The sequence below is a fragment of the Budorcas taxicolor genome, chromosome X (genome assembly GCF_023091745.1).
Source record: "Budorcas taxicolor isolate Tak-1 chromosome X, Takin1.1, whole genome shotgun sequence".
Taxonomy (NCBI): Eukaryota; Metazoa; Chordata; class Mammalia; order Artiodactyla; family Bovidae; genus Budorcas; species Budorcas taxicolor.
In genome coordinates, this window is record NC_068935.1 from 140,454,498 (window position 1) to 140,478,396 (window position 23,899).

At 50.7% G+C, this 23,899-nt stretch overlaps 1 protein-coding gene across 1 annotated transcript; it reads right to left on the reverse strand.

Annotated features, from left to right (window-relative positions):
- Window positions 1–2,894: 2,894 nt before the first annotated feature.
- Window positions 2,895–20,638, reverse strand: ARSL (arylsulfatase L). Its single transcript, XM_052663813.1, has 11 exons — window positions 20,562–20,638; window positions 15,650–15,694; window positions 14,215–14,364; window positions 11,847–11,968; window positions 10,638–10,760; window positions 7,511–7,937; window positions 6,773–6,909; window positions 5,838–5,972; window positions 5,222–5,384; window positions 3,833–3,954; window positions 2,895–3,301 (listed from the first exon to the last, which is right to left on the reverse strand). The coding sequence occupies exons 2-11, from the start codon at window positions 15,670–15,672 to the stop codon at window positions 2,943–2,945; spliced, it is 1,761 nt and encodes a 586-aa protein (XP_052519773.1). The 5' UTR covers window positions 15,673–15,694; window positions 20,562–20,638; the 3' UTR covers window positions 2,895–2,942.
- Window positions 20,639–23,899: the final 3,261 nt, after the last annotated feature.

Here is a 23,899-nt window from a genome sequence, read left to right on the forward strand (position 1 = left end):
CGGCCTTTGGGTGGGTGGGTGGGTGCGGGGTCCAAGCGCACCCTAGACGCCCCTCCCTACTCTACTCCCCTGTTTCCACGCCCCCAGCCCCAGGATCGGGGAAGGACCGGGGCCCAGGGTCCCGCGCACCTGGCGGCGTGCGCCGCGCGTCTCCTCTGCGCTGTGAGCGCCACGGCGGGGCGCGGCCCGGAGCGCGGAACTTCGCCCCGTGCGCTCTGGGTCCCGCCCACCGAGCGGCGGGATCTGGGGTGTGGGGCCCCCCTCCCGCTCTAATCCGCTTAAAGTCCTGGGGCCTCAGGCGAAAGCGACCTTCTAAACAGGTTTTCCTGGGTGGCTTTCTCGGTGGCGGGCACTCCCAGGAGACAGGGGCCAAAGCGGGAGTGCAGTTGTTTCTTAAGTCGTGTCTGACTCTTTGCGAGTCCACAGGGCGACAGAACTGCCGGGCTTCCCTGTCCTTCACCAGCTCCCGGAGTTTGCTCAAACTCATGTCCATCCAGCCCTCTCATTCTCTGTCGCCCCATTTTCCTCCCGCCTTCAGTCTTTCGCAGCATCAGGGTCTTTCCCAGTGAGTCAGCTCTTCGCAGCATGTGGCCAGAATATTGGAGCTTCAGCTTCAGCAACAGTCCTTCCAGTGGATATTCACAGCTGATTTCCTTTAGGATGGACTGGTTGGATCTCCTTGCTGTCCAAGGGACTCTCAAGAGTCTTCTGTTATTGGACTAGAGTTGATTTACGATCTTGTGTTAGTTTCAGGAGTCCAGCAAAGTGAATCAGCAAACATGCACATGGATCCACTTTTTTTTGTATTTCCTTCCCATTCAAGTCACCACGGGGCACTGAGTAGAGTTCCCTGAGCTATACAGTAGGTTCTGACAGGTTATCTGGTTGATACATGTGTGCTAAATTGCTTTGGTTGTGTCCGACACTTTGCGACCCCGTGGACTGTATAGCCTGCCAGGCTCCTCTGTCCATGGGACTCTCCAGGCAGCAACCCTGGATGGAGTAGGTTGCCACTTCCTTCTCCAGGGAATCTTCCCCACCCAGGGATTGAACCTGTGTCTCTTTACGTCTCCTGCATTGGCAGGCAGGTTCTTCACCACCAGTGCCACATAGAAAGCCATTTAACAACAGTTCCTCTAAATGTGCATATTATTTCCAAAAACTTAGATCTAGATTCTTTTTGCCTTTCAAAATATACTATTATATTTGAGTAGCAAAAAAAAAAAAAAGCCATTTAATACATCATCGTGTGTATGTATCAATTCCAATCTCCCAGTATATCCTGTCCACCCCTTAACTCCTGGTAAGCGAGTTTGTTCTCTACATCTGTGAGCCTGTTTCTGTTTCTATGTGTGGGTGTGTGAGTTCGTTGCTCAGTCGTGTCCGACTCTTTGCGACCCCGTGGACTGTAGCCCGCCAGGCTCCTCTGTCCATGAGATTCTCCAGGCAAGAATCCTGGAGTGGGTTGCCATTTCCTCCTCCAGGGGTCTTCCTGACGAATGCATCAGACCCGGTTTCTGTTGTGTAGATAAGTTCATTTGTATATTTTAGCTTTGGAGGCTTATTTTTTTATTGGAGAGTCATTACTTCCCAATATTGTGATGGTTTTTGACATCCATCAACATGAATCAGCCCTAGGTATACATATATCCCCTTCCTCTTGAACTTCCCTCCCTGTCCTACCCCATAGGTTGTCACAGAGCGCCAGCTTTGGCTTCCTAGCATCGTACGGCAAATTCCAACTGGCTCTCTACCTTACAAACGGTAAGACATATGTTTCAAGGCTATCCTATCCGTCTGTCCTTCCCCCGCTGTGTCTGCAAGTCTGTCCTTTATGTCTTCGTCTCCTTTGCGGCTCTGCAGTTAGGATCGTCAGGACCGTCTTTCTAGATTCCATGTGTGTGCATTCAGTTCAGTTCAGTTCAGTCGCTCAGTCGCGTTCGGCTCTCTGTGGCCCTGTGGACCGCAGCACACCAGGCCTCCCTATCCCTCACCAACTCCCGGAGTTCGCTCAAACTTATGTCCATTGAGTCGGTGATGCCATCCAACCATCTCATCCTCTGTCATCCCCTTCTCCTATGTACATTAATACATGATATTTGTCTCTCTCAAAGTCAAAACAGACAAGTACGGGATTCTTTTTTTTAATTGATTTATCTTTTTAATTGAAGGATAATTGCTTTACAGAATGTGGTTGGCTTCTGCTAAACCTCAACATGAATCAGCCATAGGTATACATATGTCCCCTCCCTCTTGACCCTTGCTCCCATCTGCCTCCCCATCGCACCCGTCGAGGTTGTCACCGAGCCCCTGTTTGAGTTCCCTGAGCCACCAGGGAAGCTCACGCCTGGCCCATCCACCCCAAACATGCTCAGAAGACTGGCCACCGTCTGTCCTTAACCTTCATCTAAGTCCACTAACTGAATCAGTTGACTAATTCTCGCCCTTCCTCCAGGAGGCGCAGTGTGGAAAGTCCACTTCGCAACCCCCATCTTCCAGCCTCAGTTCCATAAGCAAATCCCCATCGCTTATGTAATTTACATGTGGTCATGGAAGTTTCCTCCGGGCTTCCCTGGTGGCTTAGCTGGTAAAGAATCCGCCTGCAATGCGGTTGGATCTCTGGATGGGGAAGATCCCCTAGAGGAGGGCTTGGCCAGCCGCTCCTGTATTCTTGCCTGGAGAATCCCATGGACAGAGGAGCCTGGTGGGGCTCCAGTCCATGGGGTGGCAAAGAGTCTGGCACAACACAGCTGCAATGTGAGTTTCCATGTTACTCTTCATACATCTCAGCCTTTCCTTCCCACCACCCCCACCACCCCGCACCAACCCCAAGCCTGCATTCTAGGTGAAAGCATTCAAGCCCACACAGGCAGGCGACTTGACTCCACACCGATGTTTTAAATTTGTTTGACCCCAGTGAGCGGGTATTCCCAGCTGGGCTCCTATCGTGAGTCCGCATCCCGATCGCACCAGCAGAAGGGAAACCGCCCACAGCACGGCTGTAGCCACGGTTTCCACGTGTTGTCCGCCGTGTCCAGCTGCAGCGGAACGGGGCTCAGCGTCCGGCGATGGGCCGCCACGGCCCGGGCCACGGTCTCCACCACCCGGTGGAACGACGGCTCCGTGTCCGGCGTGAGGGCGTGGGCCTCGGAAGGGTCTCGGGACAGGTCGAACAGCAGCGGTGGGACGTGGTGGGTCACCCTGTCTCCTGAGCAGGGGCACACTGCCTGCCCATAGCAGGCGCCCGCGCCATCCGGCTGGAAGACGGGGGTTGCGAAGTGGACTTTCCACACTGCGCCTCCTGGAAGAAGGGCGAGAATTAGTCAACTGATTCAGTTAGTGGACTTAGCTGAAGGTTAAGGACGGACGGTGGGCAGTCTTCTGAGCGTGTTTGGGGTGGATGGGCCAGGCGTGAGCTTCCCTGGTGGCTCAGACGGTAAAGAATCTGCCTGCAACACGGGAGACCTGGGTTCGACCCCCTGAGTTGGGCAGATTCCCTGGAGGAGGAGCGCATGGCAACCCACTCCAGTATTCTTGCCCAGAGAATCCCATGGACAGAGGAGCCTGGGGGGTGGGGGGCTTCACACAGTCCATGGGGTCGCCAAAGAGTTTGACACGACTTAGTGACTGAAACCATAGCGACGAAACCATACGCAAGCATTCCCTTCCCATCGGGGCAGGATGATTGACAGCTAAAGGATGCTCCTGGGATCGGACGCAAAATACCGCCAAGGAGGAAGTAAAGGCGATCCCATGGAAATGAATGGAAGGCGTGAAGGAGCAGAAAAGGAGAGCAGAGGCCAAGCCGGGCCCCCACGTGCGGCGGACTCACGGTCGCGTTGGTGCCACCGGGCGGCGTGCAGAAAGCTCTCACAGTAGTGCATGAGGAACTCGTGGTCTGAGTGCCGCGCGGTCCCCTGGAGCAGGGCCAGCAGGTCCCGGCCGTCCACCACCCTGCAGGTGGGAGCGAGGGGGCGGACTCAGGGCGGGGCCGCTGGGAGGCGGGGAGACCCTTTAGTGAGCCCTGGCGGGCAGCTGATACACCATCCGCCTGCAGGCAGGAGCTTTGTTTGGAAGAGCCTGGCGGGTCCCCGCCCCCTGCAGGGGGCTGAAGCAAAGGTCTACCCAGCCTTATTCTGAATGCACAGATGGGTTAATGTCTGGGAAAAAGCTGCTTGGTTTTATACGGATTGGAGCTTTAACTCATCACCGAATGTGTGCTGCGCATCCACAAGACCTGGAATCATTCCATAAATATATACAATAAAATAAGTATGTGTATATACGCTATATATGGGGCTTCCCTGGTGGCTCAGCTGGTAAAGAAGCTGCCTGCAATGCGGGAGACCTGGATTCGATCCCTGGGCTGGGAAGATGCCCTGAAGAAGGGAAAGGCTACCCACTCCAGTATTCTGGCCGCAAAGAGTCAGACACGACTGAGTGACTTGCACTTCACTCACGATGTATGTGGGGCTTCCCTGGTGGTGCTCGCGGTAAAGAATCTCCCTGCCAATGCAGGAGGAGCAGGTTCGATCCCTGGGTCAGGAAGATCCCTCCGAGAAGGGGATGGCAACCCACTCCAGTATCCTTGCCTGGAAAATCCCATGGACAGAGGAGCCTGGCGAGCTATAGTCCATGGGGTTGCAAAGAGTCGGACACGACTGGGCGCCTAATGCTTTCACTTTCATCATATAAATTAATTATGTGTTCATCTCTGTGTTAGCAAGTTTAGGAAATTATTTTATTTTCTTTCTTTTACTCCCAAATTTTCTGTAATTTCGGGGGGTACCATGTTGTGCTGCACGTTAAGATCTTAGTTTCCCGACTAGGGATTGAACCCACAACCCCTGCCTTGGAAATACAGAGTCTCGACCACCGGGCTTCGAGGGAAGTCTCTATAATATTTAAGGGGGCGGGGGGGAAATGGAAACACCGAAAGTCCCTACCAGGCTACGTGGAAAGGACTCTCGTGACGAACTGTCAGTAAATGTATTGGTGCGTTTCAGCAACGTTCGTCCTTATACTCAAAAGGCTCCACTTTTAACTCAGGAGAAGGACATGTTGTATACCCCATAAAGCAAATATTGGAGCCCCTAATGATGAATGCTGTTCCAGGTACTGATCTCATGAGTGTTTTAGGCCCAACGAAAGGGACAGTGATGTTTGACGCACATGCTGTCTCTAGGCAAAACGGAATTGCCTTCTCTGGGCCGGTCCTTACCTGTCCTGGGGCACCTGGCCGCCCGCAAGGTGGACCATGGTGGGGAAGACGTCCATCAGGCTGGTGGGCTCGTGGATCACGCGGCCGGCCGGCAGGACCCCGGGCCACCGGAATATCCCCGGGACCCGGATCCCGCCTTCCCAGCCGCCCATGCCTTTGCCGCCTGTGTTTAAACGTGAATAGGAAAGAATGTGATTGGAAATCAGGGGTTGCTTCCCTGGGTGACTAAAGCCTTCTGTCCATTGTAAATCACTCTTTCTGTCCCTCTCTGTTTAATGACATGATGACATTTAGCTCCTACAATGGCCAGATTTTATTTTCCTTATTAATCTGGGTGTGGGTTTTCTACCATACTGGGGTCAGGATGTGAATGTCTCGGGAGACACCACTCGGGGGTCAGTATATGGACATCTCTGGGGACACTATTCTATCAACCACGTGTCTACAAAGGACGTGGACGTCTTTGGGGAACATGATTCCGTCCACCACGGTGATCATTTGAGTTCTTCTGATTTTTGTGATTCTGCTTTTGTAGACTCCCATTCCAGAGGAAGGGTTGAGAATTACTGGGAAGAGATGAAGGCAGTAGACACATCTGGGAATGCCTCACTCTCACCTTTATATACCCCATTCCAGCCACCGTATTGGTTGTTTCCAAACTGAGCCTCTAAGGATCCGCCGTGATCCGATGTAAAATAAACAAGGGTGCTGTTGGTCAAGCCTTCTGCGTCCAAAGTCTCAAGGATCTGGCCTGCAAAGAACAGATGTGTCTGAGGCGGTCAAAACTGAAGACGGTCTTTCACCAAATTTTTGGAATGCTTCATGAAAAAGGAGTCTTTAGTATGAAAGCATATTGAGTGATCAGTAATGGACGTGTGGTATTCTAGTTGGTGTTGTCAAAGCTGTGGTTTTCCCAGTAGTCATGTACGGATGTGCGAGTTGGACCATAAAGAAAGCTGAGCACAAAAGAACTGATGTTTTCGAACTGTCGTGCTGGAGAAGACTATTAACATTCTTTGGACTGCAAGGTCAAACCAGTCCATCCTAAAGGAAGCCAACCCTGAATATTCATTGGAAGGACTGATGCTAAAACTGCAGTCCTGTGGCCACCTGATGGGAAGAGCTGACTCACTGAAAAAGACCCTGATGCTGGGAAAGATTGAAGGCAGAAGGAGAAAGGGGCAGCAAAGGATAAGATGATAACATATCATCACCAACTCAATGGGCACGAATTTGAGCAAACTCTAGGAGATGGTGAAGGACAGAGGAGCCTGGAGTGCTGCAGTCCGTGGGGTCGCAAAGACTTGTTCAGACTTGGAGGCTGAACCATCAGAAAGCATCTTTGATCTAAGATTCATACATTTCTTTGTATATGCCCCATTCAGCCTCCAAAAAATTTCAGGAGTGCTGCAAGGGTGCCTGAGACTTAGGACAATATGGCCAACACTTAAAAGTGAGGGAACAGAAGGTTATAGAGAAGAAAGGAGGAGCAGAGGTGAGTATGAAGCAGGCATGAACGTGTTCGGACGGCAACGAAGAAAAGCTACTTACCCACCATCCAGTCCATCTCTTCGGTGTTGTCCCCATAAAGCCCGTGGGGACTCCTCCCACGGAAGTTCTCAGTCGTGACAAGAGGGGTGTGGACGTGAAGAAAGGACACAAAGAGGAGGAAAGGTCCTTGCTTGTTTCTGAAAACCGATACAACACACCTGGCCTTATTTCTTGGGCACTTGTTTCAGGGGACCCAGTTGGGTTCCAGGGAATGTCACCCAGCCTCCATTTTACCAAAATCGTCTTTCTGAGCCAGAACTAATTCACCATACGGCCTTCCCTGGTGGCTTAGTTGGTAAAGAATCTGCCTGCAATACAGGAGGCCTAGGTTCGATCCCTGGGTCGGGAAGATCCCCTGGAGGAGGAAATGGCAACCCAGTCCAGTATTTTTGCCTGGAGAATCCCATGGACAAAGGAGCCTGGTGGGCTTTAGTCCATGGGGTCGTAAAGAGTCAGATATGACTCAGCGACTAAGAGTTTCACTTTTCTTTTTAATACCTATTAACAAGAGGGGAAGGGGGCAGCAGAGGATGAGATGGTTGGATGGCATTGCTGACTCGATGGACGCGAGTTTGAGTCAGCTCCGGGAGTTGGTGATGGACAGGGAGGCCTGGCCTGATGCCGTCCACGGGGCCACGAAGACTCAGACATGGCTGAGTGACCGAACAACAACCTACCCATTTCGGAGGAAGGAGATTCGGGCTGCGTCTTCACCCTGAAGCGCCTTTCTGCACTCACCTTTTGACGAAGGATGAGACCTCCTGGAGCATGAGTGGCATCGTCTCCTGAGAGCGCATGGGCTGCTCTGCGATGGAATGATTCCGCATCAGAAAGCAGTCCGCGTGCTCGATCAGGGCGCCCACCAAAGAGGAAGTGGCGAAGAGCACGAGGCACGCGACGGTCGACCAGATGAGCAGCGTCCAGGAGGCGGCCGGCATCAGGCGGGTGAGTTTCCCGATTGTGAGTGTGAGGGTGGCCAGGGCCACGAGCTGGGAGCAGACGTCGAGTCGACGCTCCAGGACCGCACGCTTCTCGGATAGTCCCCAGCGCTCGCAGTCTGCCATCATGCTGAATGGCATTCCGTAGAAATGGTCGAAGCCGTGATTGAGCGGGTGGTGGCAGTGATCGTCGGGAGACGCGCAGCTGAGACCCAAATGCCATTTTCCTGGAAAACAGGCCAAAAAAAAAAAAAAGTGTGCAGATGTAACCATTGCCCTTTCATCCTTCGGTGAGTGGGTAAGGACGTGCTTGCTGCGGCCTCGGTGCTCTGCTGGGTCGTGGGATGAGGTCAGGATGCAGGCAGCTGGGCAGGGGAAAGTGTTTGCTGTTATTTCCCAAGGAACCTGGCCAGGTTGGGTCAAGGCAGGGCGTTCCTCTGCCCGCGTTTCTGCCCGTTGTAGCTAATCACCACCTCCATCTTCTCAGAGTCTGATCATCCTTTGAAACACCTGTGGGTTGCCTGCATCGTCTTGTTTCTCAGTTGAGAACTCCATAACTTTGCCAGCAAAGGTGCATCTAAGTCAAAGCTATGGGTTTTCCAGTGGTCATGTATGGATGTGAGAGTTGGACCAGAAAGAAAGCTGAGCATCGAAGAACGGATGCTTTTGAACTGTGGTGTTGAAGAAGGCTCTTGAGAGCCCCTTGGACTGCAAGGAGACCCAACCAATCCATCCTAAAGGAAATCAGTCCTGAATATTCATTAGAAGGACTGATGCTGAAGCTGAGGCACCAATATTTTGGCCATCTGATGCCAAGAACGGACTCATTTGAAAAGACCCCAGATGCCGGAAAAGATTGAAGCCAGGAGAAGGGGGCAATAAAGGAGGAGATGGCTGGATGGCATCACCAGCTCAATGGACACGAGTTTGAGCAAACTCTGGGAGACGGTGAAGGGCAGGGAGGCCTGGCGTGCTGCAGTCCATGGGGTCGCAAAGAGTCAGACACGACTGAGCGATTGAACAGCAGCCACAGATTAGAGCTGCATGTGGGCGTCAGTGGGAACCTTAGGGAGATTTTGCATCCTGATGAAACTTTGTTACCGCCACATCTGTGGTGCCTCCAATGCTGTCTTGTAGATGATTTGCAGTTATATTTTTATTTTTTAATTTTTATTTCATATTGGAGTATTATTAACAGTGCTCTGTTAGCTTCAGATGTACAGCAAAGTGAATCGGTGATACGTATGCACGTTCTCTCTTTTTCAAAATTTTTCCTCAGTTAGATCATTACAGAACATTGAGCAGAGTTCCCTGTGCTGCCCAGCAGCTCCTTGCTGGTTCTCCATGTTAAATACAGCAGGGTGTCCATGTCTATCCCAGACTCCCTGACTATCCCTTCCCCCATTCTTCCTCCTTGGGACCATAAGGTTATTACAGAACATTGAGCAGAGTTCCCTGTGCTGCCCAGCAGCTCCTTGCTCGTTCTCCATGTTAAATACAGCAGGGTGTCCATGTCCATCCCAGACTCCCTGACTATCCCTTCCCCCATCCTTCCCCCTGGGAACCATAAGGTTATCACAGAGTATTGAGCAGAGTTCCCTGTGCTGTCCAGCAGCTCCTTGCTGGTCATCCTTGTTAAATATGGCAGTGTGTCCATGTCCATCCCAAACTCCCTGACTATCCCTTCCCCCATTCTTCCCCCTGGGAACCATAAGGTTATTACAGAACATTGAGCAGAGTCCCCTGTGCTGCCCAGCAGGTCCTTGCTGGTTCTCCATGTTAAATACAGCAGGGTGTCCATGTCTATCCCAGACTCCCTGACTATCCCTTCCCCCATCCTTCCCCCTGGGAACCATAAGGTTATTACAGAGTATTGAGCAGAGTTCCCTGTGCTGTCCAGCAGCTCCTTGCTGGTCATCCTTGTTAAATATGGCAGTGTGTCCATGTCCATCCCAGACTCCCTGACTATCCCTTCCCCTCATCCTTCCCCCTGGGAACCATAAGGTTATTACAGAGGATTGAGCAGAGTTCCCTGTGCTGCCCAGCAGGTCCTTGCTGGTTCTCCATGTTAAATACAGCAGGGTGTCCATGTGTATCCCAGACTCCCTGACTATCCCTTCCCCCATTCTTCCTCCTTGGGACCATAAGGTTATTACAGAGTATTGAGCAGAGTTCCCTGTGCTGTCCAGCAGGTCCTTGCTGGTTATCCTTGTTAAATATGGCAGTGTGTCCATGTCCATCCCAAACTCCTACTCTAACCCCCGCCCAATTTCTAAGCTTTTAAATCAGAATGTATCAGAAATTTGTATGAAATGGCAAATATCTCATTATGCTGCTATTTCTGGCACATCTACTTTGCATGAAGCAACCTGGGTGGCAACACTCCAGCATGCATGGAGCTTTATGTCCAGTGAGAAATTCTGCTGTGGTTCCCAACTATTTGATTTGCAAACTTTTTAGTTGAATTGAAAATGGAAGTCGCTCAGTCATGTCCAACTCTTTGTGACCCCCATGGACTACCCGGTCCATGGAATTCTCCAAGGCAGAATACTGGAGTATTGATCCCAACCCAGGGATCAAACCCAGGTCTCCCGCATTGCAGGCGGATTCTTTACCAGCTGAGCCACAAGTGAAGCCCAAGAATACTGGAGTGGGTGGCCTATCCCTTCTCCAGCGGATCTTCCCAACCCAGGGATCGAACTGGGGTCTCCTGTATTGCAGGCGGGTTCCTTACAACTGAGTTATCAGGGAAGCCCATAGGTGAATTAAATGTCCCTATAAAAATAATGTGCTCAGTACTGTTTGGCTCCTGGCCATGGTTCTTCGGATGTTGCCAACAAAATTGGGGTTGTCTAAACTGAGTCCAGTATAAAAGTCTTCAGAGGAAACAAATAGTAATGTGCTTAATCCTTAGAAAGTGTACATACCTACGAGTCCGGTGGTATAGCCTTTAGCTTTCAGTATTTTTGCAAAAGTTATTTCACTGGGCGGAAGTCCTCCAGAGACCGCTGTCCACTGAAGAACACGGAGGCCTTGACTGGAAACCATACCTTTGATCAATGGTGTTCAGAGAGATGTTACAGTCAGACATTGAGTTGTATCATCACTGCTATTGTAAACTGTGAGTCACTCCGTCCTGTCTGAATCTTTGTGAGCCGTGGACTGTAACACACCAGGCTCCTCTGTCTATAGAATTTTCCAGGGAGGAATACTGGAGTGGGTAGTCAGGCCCTTCTCCAGGGGATCTTCCCTTCCCAGGGATTGAACCTGGGTCTCCTGCAATGCAGGCAGATTCTTCACGGTCTGAGTCACCTGCTTAACGTTTTCCTTTTATCGACTTGGCTGTGCTGGATCTTAGGTGGGCCCACAGGATCTGTTAACTGTGCGTGTGGGGGTCTCAGCTTTGTGGGCAAGGATTGAACTCAGGGCCCCTGTGTTGGGTGCACAGTCAGCCACTGGACCACCAGGAAAGCCTCTACTTTTACTATTTTCAGCTCAGAGCATTTGGTGGAAATCTCCATGACTCAATATGCGATGGGAAATTTAACCTTCCGACATGAGTTGACCTCATGGGGTTTATCTCTGATATTGTCACCCAGTGAAGTTTCTTTAAAAAAATAATAATATATATTTTTTAATGTCTGTTTTATTTTTCGGCTGCTCTGGGTCTTCCTGGCTGACAGTGGGCTTTTCTCTAGTTAGGGCAACGTTGTCTTTAAGGGGGACACTGTTTCAGTTTGTGGGGGAAAGGCGCTCAGTCGTGTCCCAGTCTTTGCGACCACATGGACCGTATAGTCCATGGGATTCTCCAGGCCAGAATTGCTGGAGTGGGTAGCCGTGCCCTTCTCCAGGGGAATCTCCCCAACCCAGGGATTGAGCCCAGGTCTCTTGCATTGCAGGCAGATTCTTTACCATCTGAGCCTCCAGGGAAGCCCTTGAACTCTGTGGTTAAATATGGTTAAGACAGAATGTTGTATATTATGTGACTTGGACCACAATGAAACAAAAACATTAAAAAAAAAAAATACAGGGGGACTTGGCGCATTCTCCCGACCCTGTACTGAACAATTCATGCCTGATTAGTTACAGAGAGCATGTTCTGTCCAGTGTGTGGTTAGATAGACGGAAGGACCAACCTGATCGGAGGGGGTATCTGCCCGTTAAAAACGCCGCTCTACTTGGCGTGCACACAGGGGCAGCAGCCAGATGCTGGGTGAGCCTCACGCCATCCGCCGCAAGGCGGTCGATGTTTGGAGTCCTGAGGAAGGAAACATTAACTCTCTTAATCCTTAGCAAACCAACACTTGGTTTTTCTTTCCATAAAGCAGAGTGACATCCTACTTGATAGAAAAACTGGCAGTTACCCATGAACAACCCCCTGAGTTCCTGTGCAGGCTCATTCAATCGTGTCCAACTCTTTGTGACCCCGGGGACTGTAGCCCACCAGGCTCCTCTGTCCATGGGATTCTCCGGGCAGGAATACTGGAGTGGGTTGCCTCAATCTACTCCAGGGGATCTTCCCAACCCAGGAATCGAACCTGCGTCTCCTGAACTGGCAGGCAGATTCTTTACCACCTTGCTGCTGCTGCTCAGTCACGTCAGTCGTGTCCGACTCTGTGCGACCCCATAGAGAGCAGCCCACCAGGCTCCTCCGTCCCTGGGATTCTCCAGGCAAGAACACTGGAGTGGGTTGCCATTTCCTTCTCTAATGCATGAAAGTGAAAAGTGAAAGGGAAGTCGCTCAGTCGTGTCCGACTCCTAGTGACCCCATGGACTGCAGCCCACCAGGCTCCTCCATCCATGGGATTTTCCAGGCAAGAGCACTGGAGTGGGGTGCCACTGCCTTCTCCGTCTTTACCGCCTTAGGAATGATCGAAAGGCAATGACTTTGCAGAGGTGAGGATGGACCTAGAGGTTGTCGTACAGAGTGAGGTGAGTCAGAAACATAAAAATATCGCATATGAGCGTATATACGCGGAATCTAGAAAGACGGTACCGAGGAACCGGTTTGCAGAGCAGAAACAGAGACGCAGATGGAGAGACAAACCTATGGGTACCAAGGAGGGAATGAGGGGTGGGGGCGGTGGGGTGGGATGATTTGGGAGTTTGGGATTGACATGTAGACCCTACTGATACTGTGGGCTTCCCTGCTGGTGCTAGAGGTAAAGAACCCACCTGCCCATGCAGGAGACCCGGGTTTGAGCCCTGGGTCGGGAAGATCCCCTGGAGGAAGGCGTGGCAACCCACTCTAGTATTCTTGCCTGGAGAATCCCATGGACAGGGGAGCCTGGTGGGCTACAGTCCATGGTGGCCGCAGAGAGTTGGAGATGACTGAAGCAAGTTAGCACGATACTACGTATAAAATAGATAACTAGTCAGAACCTACAGTACAGCATGGGGCACTCTGCTCAGTGCTACATGGTGACCTAAATGGGAAAGAAAGTCCAAAACGAGAGGGGGTACAGGTACACGTATGGCTGATTTACTTTGCTGTAGAGCAGAAACTAATACAGGATCGTAACACAACTGTACTCCATTGAAAATTAATGTCAGCAACCAAAAACAAACAGTGGCAAAACTTCACATGTCTTCCGAACCATCAAAGAAACATCAGCTGCACGATCATTTTTCAATGTTGGGCCACACCCCGCTACCTGCAGGATCTTAGTTCCCAGAGCGGGAATCGAACCTGGGTCCCTTGCGTTGGAAGGCGGAGTCTTAACCACTGGACCACCAGGAAAATCCCACTGAACTGCACTGTTCATCAAAAGCTTCCACACTGTACCACTGAGGCTGAGATCTCAGCCTCAACAGAGGATGTTCACGTTCAGCAGAGGATGTTCTGGCTGTTCTATAACCAGAGGGGAGAGGCCAGGGTGAGTCCCCGCTTACGACTCGCAGTCTTTCTTATTTTTAACTTTTTTGTATGGGTGTGTCATTGAGTCACCATGTTGCATTAGACTCTGCTGTACAGCACAGTGGTTCAGTTACACTATACATCTGAGCTGGCCTGAGTGCAGGCACGGGAAGAATGCAGGACCGACGTGTTTTTAGTAGCTCAGCCGTGTCCAACTCTTTGCGACCCCACGGACTGTAGCCCCGCCAGGCTCTTCTGTCCACGGGATTCTCCGGGCAAGAATACTGGAGTGGGTTGCCATGCCCTCCCCCACCACCCCCCTGGGGGATCTTCCCGACTCAGGGATCGAATCCGCACTTCCTGCCTTGGCGGGCGAACTCCTTTCCACTGAGCCCCCTGGGAAGCCCGATACAATGCAAAGAATGGATGTGTGCACAACTCTGTTCAAGGCTCTGGGAAGCCTGATAACAATGCAAAGAATGGATGTGTGCACAACTCTGTTCAAGGCTCTGGGAAGCCTGATAACAATGCAAAGAATGGATGTGTGCACAACTCTGTTCAAGTCTGAACTGCCTAAACCAAAGGTCAGATGGCTTATCGTGGACCTCTGCACCCGGGTGTCAGATAAGCCGTTCTGCGGTCCTTGCCTGATGGTGGTGTTGCCGTAGCAACCGACGTCTCCAATGCCGAGATCGTCCGCCATCAGAAGGAGGATGTTTGGCCGGGGACCAGGTGGAGGGCCGCAGGCTGAGGGTTTCGGACCCAGAAGCGCAGCGACTGCGAGGGCCAGCCAGCTCCTGAAAGACAAGACCAGACAAGGCTGCGTGTGGGGTTCCATCCAAGCATACAGCTTCTGCGACCCGGAAAGCTGGGGGCACTCGTTCAGGGGACTCTGAGAGGGGCATCCCCGTACAGGAGAGTTTGAATACATCTCTTAAGCATTTGATTGGTTTTTCTTCTTTTTAAAAATATATATTACATTAAATATAACATTAATTAAATGTATATTATATTATATAATATATATTATCCCATTTCAGAGGAGTTTGAATGCATCTCTTAGGCACTTGATTTTATTTTCTTCTTTTTAAAACTGTATGTTATATTACATTAAATATATATTAATTAATTGTAGATTATATTTTATTATACATAATATATATATTATCATCCCATTTCAGAAGAGTTTGAATAAATCTCTCTGGCATTTGATTCTTTTTTCTTCTTTAAAAATGTTATATTATATTAGATATATTAAATATATATTATATTATGTTAAATATATATATTATCATCCCATTTCAGAAGAGTTTGAATACATCTCTTCTGGCTCAAATACATTCCCTTGTGACTCAGCTGGTAAAGAATCCGCCTGCAATTTGGGAGACCTGGGTTCGATCCCTGGGTTGGAAAGATCCCCTGGAGACGGGAAAGGCTACCCACTCCAGCATACAGTCCATGGGGTTGCAAAGAGTCGGACATGACTGAGCGACTTTCACTTTCTTAGGCATCTGAATTTTTTTTTCTTAGTTAAAACAACTCACACTTTTAAAATATATAGTATCAATCCCATTTCAGAAGGGCTTGAATACGTCTCTTAGGCATTTGAATTTTTTTTTTTTTCACGAAGTCCAGCAGTTAAGATTTTGCCTTTCAGTGCAGGGAGGACAGGTTTGTTCCCTGGTTGCGAAGCTGAGATCCTACATTCCTGGGGGCCAAAAACTCAAAGCATAAAGGGGAAGCAGTATTGTCGTACATTCGATAACATGCCCTCAGCTGCTCAGGCGTGTCCGACTCTTGGCAGCCCAGGGACCGTAGCCCACCAGGCTCCACTGTCCATGGGATTCTCCAGGCAAGAACACTGCGCTGGGTTGCCACGCCCTCCTCCAGGGGATCTTCCCGACCCAGGGATCGAACCCAAGTCTGGCAGAGTCTTTACCATCTGAGCCCCCAGGGAAGTCCAAGAGGCGTGATCAGTGACTGAGAAAGATCACTTTACTATCAGTGGATTCTGAAACACTGACCGGAAGAGACGCAGGGGCAGACAGAGAAGATGACCCATTGCACACAGCCCTGTCTTACCAAGAGTGTTCCAGACGTAACATGGCCTCTCTTTCCTCCTATTTCCTGTAAGAAATAAAGCGGTGTATACTAACATGGGCAGCAGAGACGGATCGGTTGATAACATAGTAAGTAACAGAATGGCTCAGTGGTAAAAAAAAATAAATAAATAAAGAAAGAAAGAATCTGCCTGCAACTCAGGACACGTGGGTTCAGTCCCTGGCTGGGGAAGATCCCCTGGAGGAGGGCATGGCAACCCACTCCAGTCTTCTTGCCTGGAGAATCCCATGGACAGAGGAGCCTGGTGGGCTACCGGTCCATGGGGTCGCAAAGAGTCAGACACGGCTGAGCTCTGAGGCCAGTCAGTTCAGGGCACTGAGTATCTTCAAGAGTTTCAACACCAAGAGGGAAAATTTTGAGTCTGCCAATAGCCTGCGAAAGTTACAAAAAAACCCATAAAGGACGGCTCTTCCTGGAATTTCCTAGCAATCAACTAGTTAAGACGGTGTGCTTCCAAGGCAAAGGGCGTGGGTTCAATTTCTGGTCGGAGAAAGTAACATCCTGCATGCTGGCCAGTGTGGTCAAAACAACAACAACAGCAACAAAAAAAAGCAAACAGGGGCTTCCCTGGTGGCTCGGCGGGAAAGAATCCACCTGCCAGTGCAGGGGACGCTGGTTCCATCCCTGGGTTGGGAAGATCCCTCTTGCCGATGAACAGTGAGGCCCGTGGGTCACAAATGCTGAAGTCCGTGAGCCCCAGAGCCTGTGATCTCGGATACGGCAGAGAAGACACAGCACGGCCATAAGTAGTAAATCAGTTAATCTGGAAACAAAGAACCAAAGCGGTGCTCTTCCCTACGGAAGAAGCTTTACAGACACCAGACACCGTCCCCAGAATGCAGAACGCAGACTTCATTAGATATAGCTTAGGACACAGAGGATGATTGCTTTTGAGGCCCCCAAACAGACTGCGGTTTCTCCCTAGCGGTGGAAGTCCCTGAGGTGTTCTGGATTCAGGCGGGGCTGCTGGAAGCCTGGTTCGGCCCAGATGGACCTTGAGGCACACATATGGAGCCAGGAAGCGAGATTCTCCCTGGTGGCTCAGTAGTTAAAGAACCCACCTGGCAGACGAGACACAGGTTCGATCCCTGGGTCAGGAAGTTCCCCTGCAGGAGGAAATGACAACCCTCTGCAGTCTTCTCGCCTGGAGAATCTCACGGACGGAGGAGCCTGGTGGGGCTACAGTCCACGAGGTCGCAAGCGTCGGACCTGACTCTGAGAGTGAACAACAACGGCAGGCAAAGCTGTGTTTCCCCTGAAGGTTTTGGCATCCTCGGATCTCACCCAGGTTGTGGTTTACTGATCCTGTTTGCACAAACCCGAGATGACGCGGATGTTCCGGTGCAGCGGCAGGGGGAGGCGTGTTCCGTTTGAGGCCCCCGCATGCCCTCGAGGTAGGTCCTTGGATCAGATGGGGCCAATGTGCAAACAACCTGGGTGCTCACTCAGTCCTGCCTGAGTCTGCGACCCCATGGACTGCGGCCCACCAGGCTCCTCCGTCCCTGGGATTCTCCAGGCAAGAATAAATACCGCACTGGGTGGCCGTGCCCTCCTCCAGGGGATCGTCCTGACCCAGGGACTGAACCCAGGAGTCCTGCGTCTCTTGCCCTGCACGCAGGTTGGTTACCACTGAGCCACCTGGCAAGCCTGTCCGAGCAATGTCCTTGGGGCCAGACTACAGGAGGTGGGCTGGAGTGGGTACGTCCTGGTTGGAACTCTCGTTCAACTTGACCAGGAAAAAATAAACCAGCTGGTTTGGGGTTTCTGCCTTTTGTGTCTGAGGTCTGACGTGACTCGAGAGAAAAAGAATGTAAGGGCTTTCCCGGTGGCCCCGTGGTAAAGAATCCACCTGCCGGAGAGGGAGACACAGGTTCGATCTCTAGTCCGGGAAGATCCCAGGTGCCGCGGAGCAGCAAGTAACTGAGCCGGTGCTCTTGAGGCCACGAGCTGCAGCTGCAGAAGCTTGGAGCCCGTGCTGGGCAAGAAGACAAGCCACTGCAGAGAGAAGCCCGCAGACCACAGCTAGAGAGGAGCCCCTGCTCGCTGCCACTGGAGAAAACTCCTCGAGCAGTGATGAAGACCCAGCATGGTCCAATCAATAAATAACATTTTCAAAAATTAAAAAAAAAAAAAGACATCCCTCCCCCCACCTGGTGGTCCAGTGGTTAGGATTCCATGCTGTTAATTCTGGGTCCAGTTTCAATCCTTGGTCAGAGACCAAAGATGCTGAGAGCCTTGAGGTGTGAGCAAAAAAAGAAAGAAAAAGAGAGGAAAAAAAAAAAGAAAGTAGACCATGTGTTTATCAAGAACGTGGTGATTAATATTTTGGGCTTTTCTGCCAAGCTGGCCCGGTTGCTGCCATTTCTTTCTGCCGTTGCAAAAGGGCGTGGCCCCCGACCATCCAGACGGCTGAGCTTGTCCGTCAGCAAAACTGGATTTCCAAGGGCAGGCTGAGTTTGTGGAAGGCACCAGAGGTTTCTGAGCCCCAACATACAGGAAGCAGGATAAAGGAAAATGCAAAATGAAGTGATAAGAAATCAATACGACATGATCTCTAGTACATATTTTTTTATTTTTAATTCTGGTGAAAGTGAAAGTCACTCAGTCGTGTCCGACTCTTTGCAACCCCTTGGACCATACATAGGTCCATGGAATTCTCCAGGCCAGAACACTTTAGTGGGTAGCCTTTCTCTTCTCCAGGGGAATCTTCCCAATCCAGAGACTGAACCCAGGTCTCCCGCATTGCAGCGGATTCTTCAGCCGCTGAGACACCAGGGAACCCCAAGAATACTGGAGTAGGTATCCTATCCCTTCTGCCGGGCATCTTCCCACCCCAGGGATTGAACCCAGGTCTCCTGCATCGCAGGTGGATTCTTTACCAGCTGAGCCATCAGGGAAGCCCTGATTGCCCTTTAATTGTGGTAAACACACATTAATTTAAAAAGATCTGTATGGAAGGTCATGTCATATCAATATGAAATTCCTTCCCAGGTGGCTCAGTGGTGAAGAACCCACCTGCCCATGCAGGAGACCTGGGTTCGATCCCTGGGTCAGGAAGATCCCCTGGAGGAGGAAAGGACAACCCACTCCAGTATTCTCACCTGGAGAATCCCATGGACAAGAGGAGCCTGGCGGGGCTACGGTCCATGAAGCTGCAAAAGAGTCGGACAGGACTTGGCGACTACACAGCAACAGACAGACATCACAGAATTTCCCGTCTCCATCATTACATGCAGAGCGCCGTGGCAGTGAGCACAGTTATACATCCTTGCACAGCCATCTCCGCTGCCCACGTTCGGAACTGGTTCATCTCCGCGGACCGAGACTCCGTCCCCATTAAACCCTCTCCTGCCCACCCCGCTCCCTCAGCTCATGGAGCCCACCCTCCTGTTTCCTGTCTCCATGAATCGGACAAGTCTGTGCTGCTTATGTCCATGAACCGCACAATCTTTGTCCTTTCCTGTCCGGCGTATCTCACATAGTGAAATGTCCTCAGGGTTCGCAGATGCTGTAGCCTGTGTCAGAATTCCCTGACGTGGGTAAATGGTATTCCGTTGTGTGGACCACGTCATCCCTATATGCAATATTTTGTTATTGCTTAGTTGCTCAGTCGTGTCCAACACGTTGTGACCCCATGGGGACCGTAGCCTCCTAAGCTCCTCTGTCCATGGGATTCTCCAGGCAAGAATCCTGGAGTGGGTTGCCATTTCCTTCTCCAAGGGATCTTCCAGACCCAGCGATCGAACCTGGGTCTCCTGCGTTGGCAGGTGGATTCTTTACCACTGAGCCACAAGGGAAGCCTGTATATCCAGTTTTTTTTTTTTTAATGAAAAAGTTTACATGGAAACTTACATTACTGTATGTAACATAGATAGCCAACGGGAATTTGCTGTACGGCTCAGAAAACTCAAACACGGGCTCTGTGTCAACCTAGAGGGCTGGGATGGGGAGGGAGATGGGAGGGAGTTTCAAAAAGGAGGGGATACCTTGCAATGTGTAGGTGAATACATTCCGGAGATAATACCAGGGTCAAAGTTATTAAGCAACTAGACGTTAATAGTTCCGAACGCACGAAAAAGCAATGGGGACTATGTGACGCTCCTGCAGAGCTGGCTCATGCTATCGCCGTCGACGCAAGCGTATTGCAACACGCAATGTGTATCAAACCGTCCCTTTGCACAGGGCAGACCCCCCCAATGTTATCTGCTATTTATATCTCCATTAAAATAAGAAGATACAGAAAAAGAGAAAGGAAGCCCTGCAGTGAAGTAGTACCTATAATCCAGCCTTTGATGTTCTTCCAGGGAAGAAGGAATTGCAAGCCCCTGGCTTTCCGGCCACCCTCCAGACCCCGGGCAGCACGCCTCGCTTCTCCTCTACGCTCCGGGCTGCGTTCCCAGACCCACTTGGGTTTTGAGTCTCAGCATCTCTTCAATGCCCAGTCCGCCACGCTCCGAAATCTCTTAGCAGCTAACATATCTACTCTGCAGAGAATTCCTCTGTTTGCGACGCCGTGGACTGTAGCCCAGCAGGCTCCTCTGACCATGGGATTCTCCAGGCAACGATGCTGGAGCGATTTGCCATGCCCTCCTCCAGGGGATCTTCCCGACCCAGGGATCGAACCGAGGTTTGGCAGAGACCAGGTCTGAGGTCTGGGAAGCCCTCTCTTGCTATTTAATTCTGCAGTCCTTCCAGAAACCCCACCCCGAGGCAACATCTGACATGGATATCTTTCTTTCTTTCTTTTTTTGTTTAGGAAAATTTGCCTTAGTACAGGCACACTCTGGAGGGGTGCCAGGCGGCCACGTGTGGGCCGAGGGTCACCAGCCGGGCCGGCTGCTGCTTGGAGAACAAATCAAGGAAAGCGGGTTACCTGCAGGGCAGTCTCAGGGCCCGGGCAGCCGAGGCCAGCAGGCAGCGGGAGACGTGGTCTCAGGCCCTGACTCCGGGAGGTCCGTGCGGTCCACGCATGTGCGGCTGATTCACTCTCCGGAGTAACAGCTGTCCCGCCTGAACCAAGTTAGGTTGTGCTCGGACTCAGCAAACCTTACACTCTGCAAAATAGCACAGACGATCATCTGTAGAGAGGGCCTGTCGTCCGCCCTTTTTTTTTGCCTGTTGAACAGATCTTCTGTGCTCCTTGAGAAGATGGTAACGCTTGCCAAGGGATCTCCGACAGCTGAGAACACTGAGCCTTTTCATTCACAAGTAGGGCTGGACCGTGTCCGGCACATCGCGTTTGTGACGCCTCCCAAAGCAGGGAGGCGGTTGCCTTGAAAATGCTTCCTTGCACGAGTCCTGAAATGTCGTGTGTTTTCCCCCTTCTCTCGCGTCCGCTTCCGAAATGGAAAGACAGAGGATGGCTGTGAGGAGGCTTTAACTCCTTCTGTGTGTGCAGACAACAGTTTGATCACCTGAAACGGAAACGTTGTTGCTGAGCGCTGAAACACCCCGGGATTCTGGGCCTCAGGACCAGAGGATCTCAATTCCGGGGGCAGTGACCAGGCATGATCGCTCAGAGCTTTTGTGTGTCAAAGGTTTATTCAAGTATACAAGAGACAGACGAAGCTTCTCACACAGACATCAGCAGGGGGCAGAAAGAGTGCCCCCATTTTAGCAAGCCATTGTATGTCTCTTCGAAAGCTATTAATCAGATAAGAGAGACACCTCTAAGCTGAAGAGGAGTTTCACCAGACCCCTCTCCCACAATAAGCACTTTTGAGACAGCTTACCACAGGGTGTGTTATCCCTTAGCCACAAAACATTGACACCAACGCTGGTTTGCTGAGCTATTATCAGCCCAAGGTTTGAGAAAAGAAAAAAAAAAGTTAGTCTCAGGTGGAATCGTTTTAAAGAAAGGCAGATCTCAAAGCAAACACATAGTTTCATTCACATAGCTTAAGAAAAACATTTCCATAAGAAAACATTTCTGTAAGAAAAATGCATTGGTTAGCTCAAGGTTTGAGAAAAGTTAAGTTCAGGTGGAACCAGGTGTCATCATAGCAACACAGAATTTTAAGAGAGACCTCCTTTTAACTTTGTATAGAGAAGGAAAAAAAAATCTTGACACTTGTCTCCTCCTGCCGCTTAAGGGAGAGATAAAACGTGTCTGACACTCACAGCCTCTTTCCTCCCTTTGGAGACCCCTGGCCTGTTACCCTCTCAGTAGCATGACCGTCTGTGTAAACTCCTTTTCAGCGTCATGCCTTTTTTTTTTTTTTCCTTTTCTGTTGGCTAGGGGAAGCATTTTTCCATATGGTGGCAGAACATACATTTCTTCTTTTTTTTTAAATCAATTTTTATTGGAGTAGAGTTGATCAGCCCTAGGATTTCTTTGGAGGGAATGATGCTGAAGCTGAAACTCCAGTTCTTTGGCCACCTCATGCGAAGAGTTGACTCATTGGAAAAGACCCTGATGTTGGGAGGGATTGGGGACAGGAGGAGAAGGGGACGACAGAGGATGAGATGGCTGGATGGCATCACGGACTCGATGGACATGAGTCTGAGTGAACTCCGGGAGATGGTGATGGACAGGGAGGCCTGGCGTGCTGCGATTCATGGGGTCGCAAAGAGTCGGACACGACTGAGCGACTGAACTGAACTGAGGGTTGCTTTACAATGCTGGGTTAGTTTCTGCCGTACGGCAAAGAGAATCAATTATTTTGTTGAATCTCTGTCATGCCCGACTCTCTGCGACCCCATGGACTGCAGCCCACCAGGCTCCTCTGTCCATGGGGATTCTCCAGGCAAGAATACTGGAGTGGGTAGCCCTTCCCTTCTCTAGGGGATCTTCTCGACCCAGGGATCGAACTCGCCTCTCTTGTGTCTCCTGACTTGGGGGGCAGGTTCTTCACCACGAATGCCACCTGGGAAGCCCAGTGTGACTGCTGTCACACCCCAGAGCGGGTGAAAACTGGGAGGGTTGGGGATTGAAATTCCTTATAGCTGGTTGGTCCGCTTTGGATGCAGGTTTTTGGAACCAAAAAAAGAAAAAAGAAAAAACCACAATCTGGAAAATGTGTGGTCACGACAAGAAAGGACGTGCCCTGGGTTGCTCATTCAATGCCCTGGATCAGCCCTTTTCCTGTATTTTCTGGACGGTGCCGGCAGAGAGTTTAGGCAGAAATAGATGGTGACTGCCACCTGGCTGCCAAGTGCGGTAAAATGCATGTTAAATTCAGAGATAGGAACACACAGGAGGCTGCAAGTAAAATCTCTTGTGCTGTGGGCCGTCTTCTCACTCTGCTGATTATGGACATACCAGTTTTTAATTCCGATGAGGTAAAACTTACCTATTTTCCCTTTCTTCTGTTGTTTGCACTTTCAGAGTCATAGATCAGTTCAGTCGCTCAGTCGAGTCTGACTCTTTGCGACCCCATGGACTGCAGCCCCCCAGGCGCCTCTGTCCATGGGGGTTCTCCAGGCAAGAATACTGGAGTGGGTTGCTGTGTCCATCTCCAGGGGATCTTCCCGACCCAGGGATCGAACCCACGTCTCTTGCATTGGCAGGCAGATTCTTTACCACTGAGCCTCCTGGGAGGTTTTTTGTTATGTATATTTTTCAGTAAAAAAAAAAAAAAAGAAACTAAGCTGAGGATAAAAATACGTATTTTAGGGCAGATAAACATAGAGTTTGCAACCTGCCCCAAATTCCATTTCTAGTACATGGTGTGACCCACGGCAGTGCTTAGCCTGAGCTTGTCCACTTAACCTCTCTGGGGAGAACAGATGTTGAATTTGACCCCCTCCTTTTATAAACATAGGGCTTCCCGGTGGCTCAGATGCTAAAGAATCCGCCTTCAATGCAGGAGACCTGGGTTCAATCCCTAGGTCAGGAAGATCCCCTGGAGAAGGAAATGGCAACTCACTCCAGTATTCTTGCCTGGAGAATCCCATGGACAGAAGAGCCTGGCGGGCTACAATCCATGGGGGTGGTAAAGAGTCAGACACAGCCGAATGACTAACACTTTCATTTTTACTTTTTAAAATAAACATGTCAGGACATCTTTCCCAGTGGGAGTGAGTGTGTGAGTGTGAAAGTCGGTCAGTCCTGTCTGACTCTTGGCAATTCCATGGAATTCTCCAGGACAGAATACTGGAGTGGGTAGCCGTTCCCTTCTCCAGGGGATCTTCCCAACCCAGGGATGGAACCCAGGTTTTGTGCATCGCAGGCGGATTCTTTACCAGCTGAGCCACAAGGGAAAGCCCATC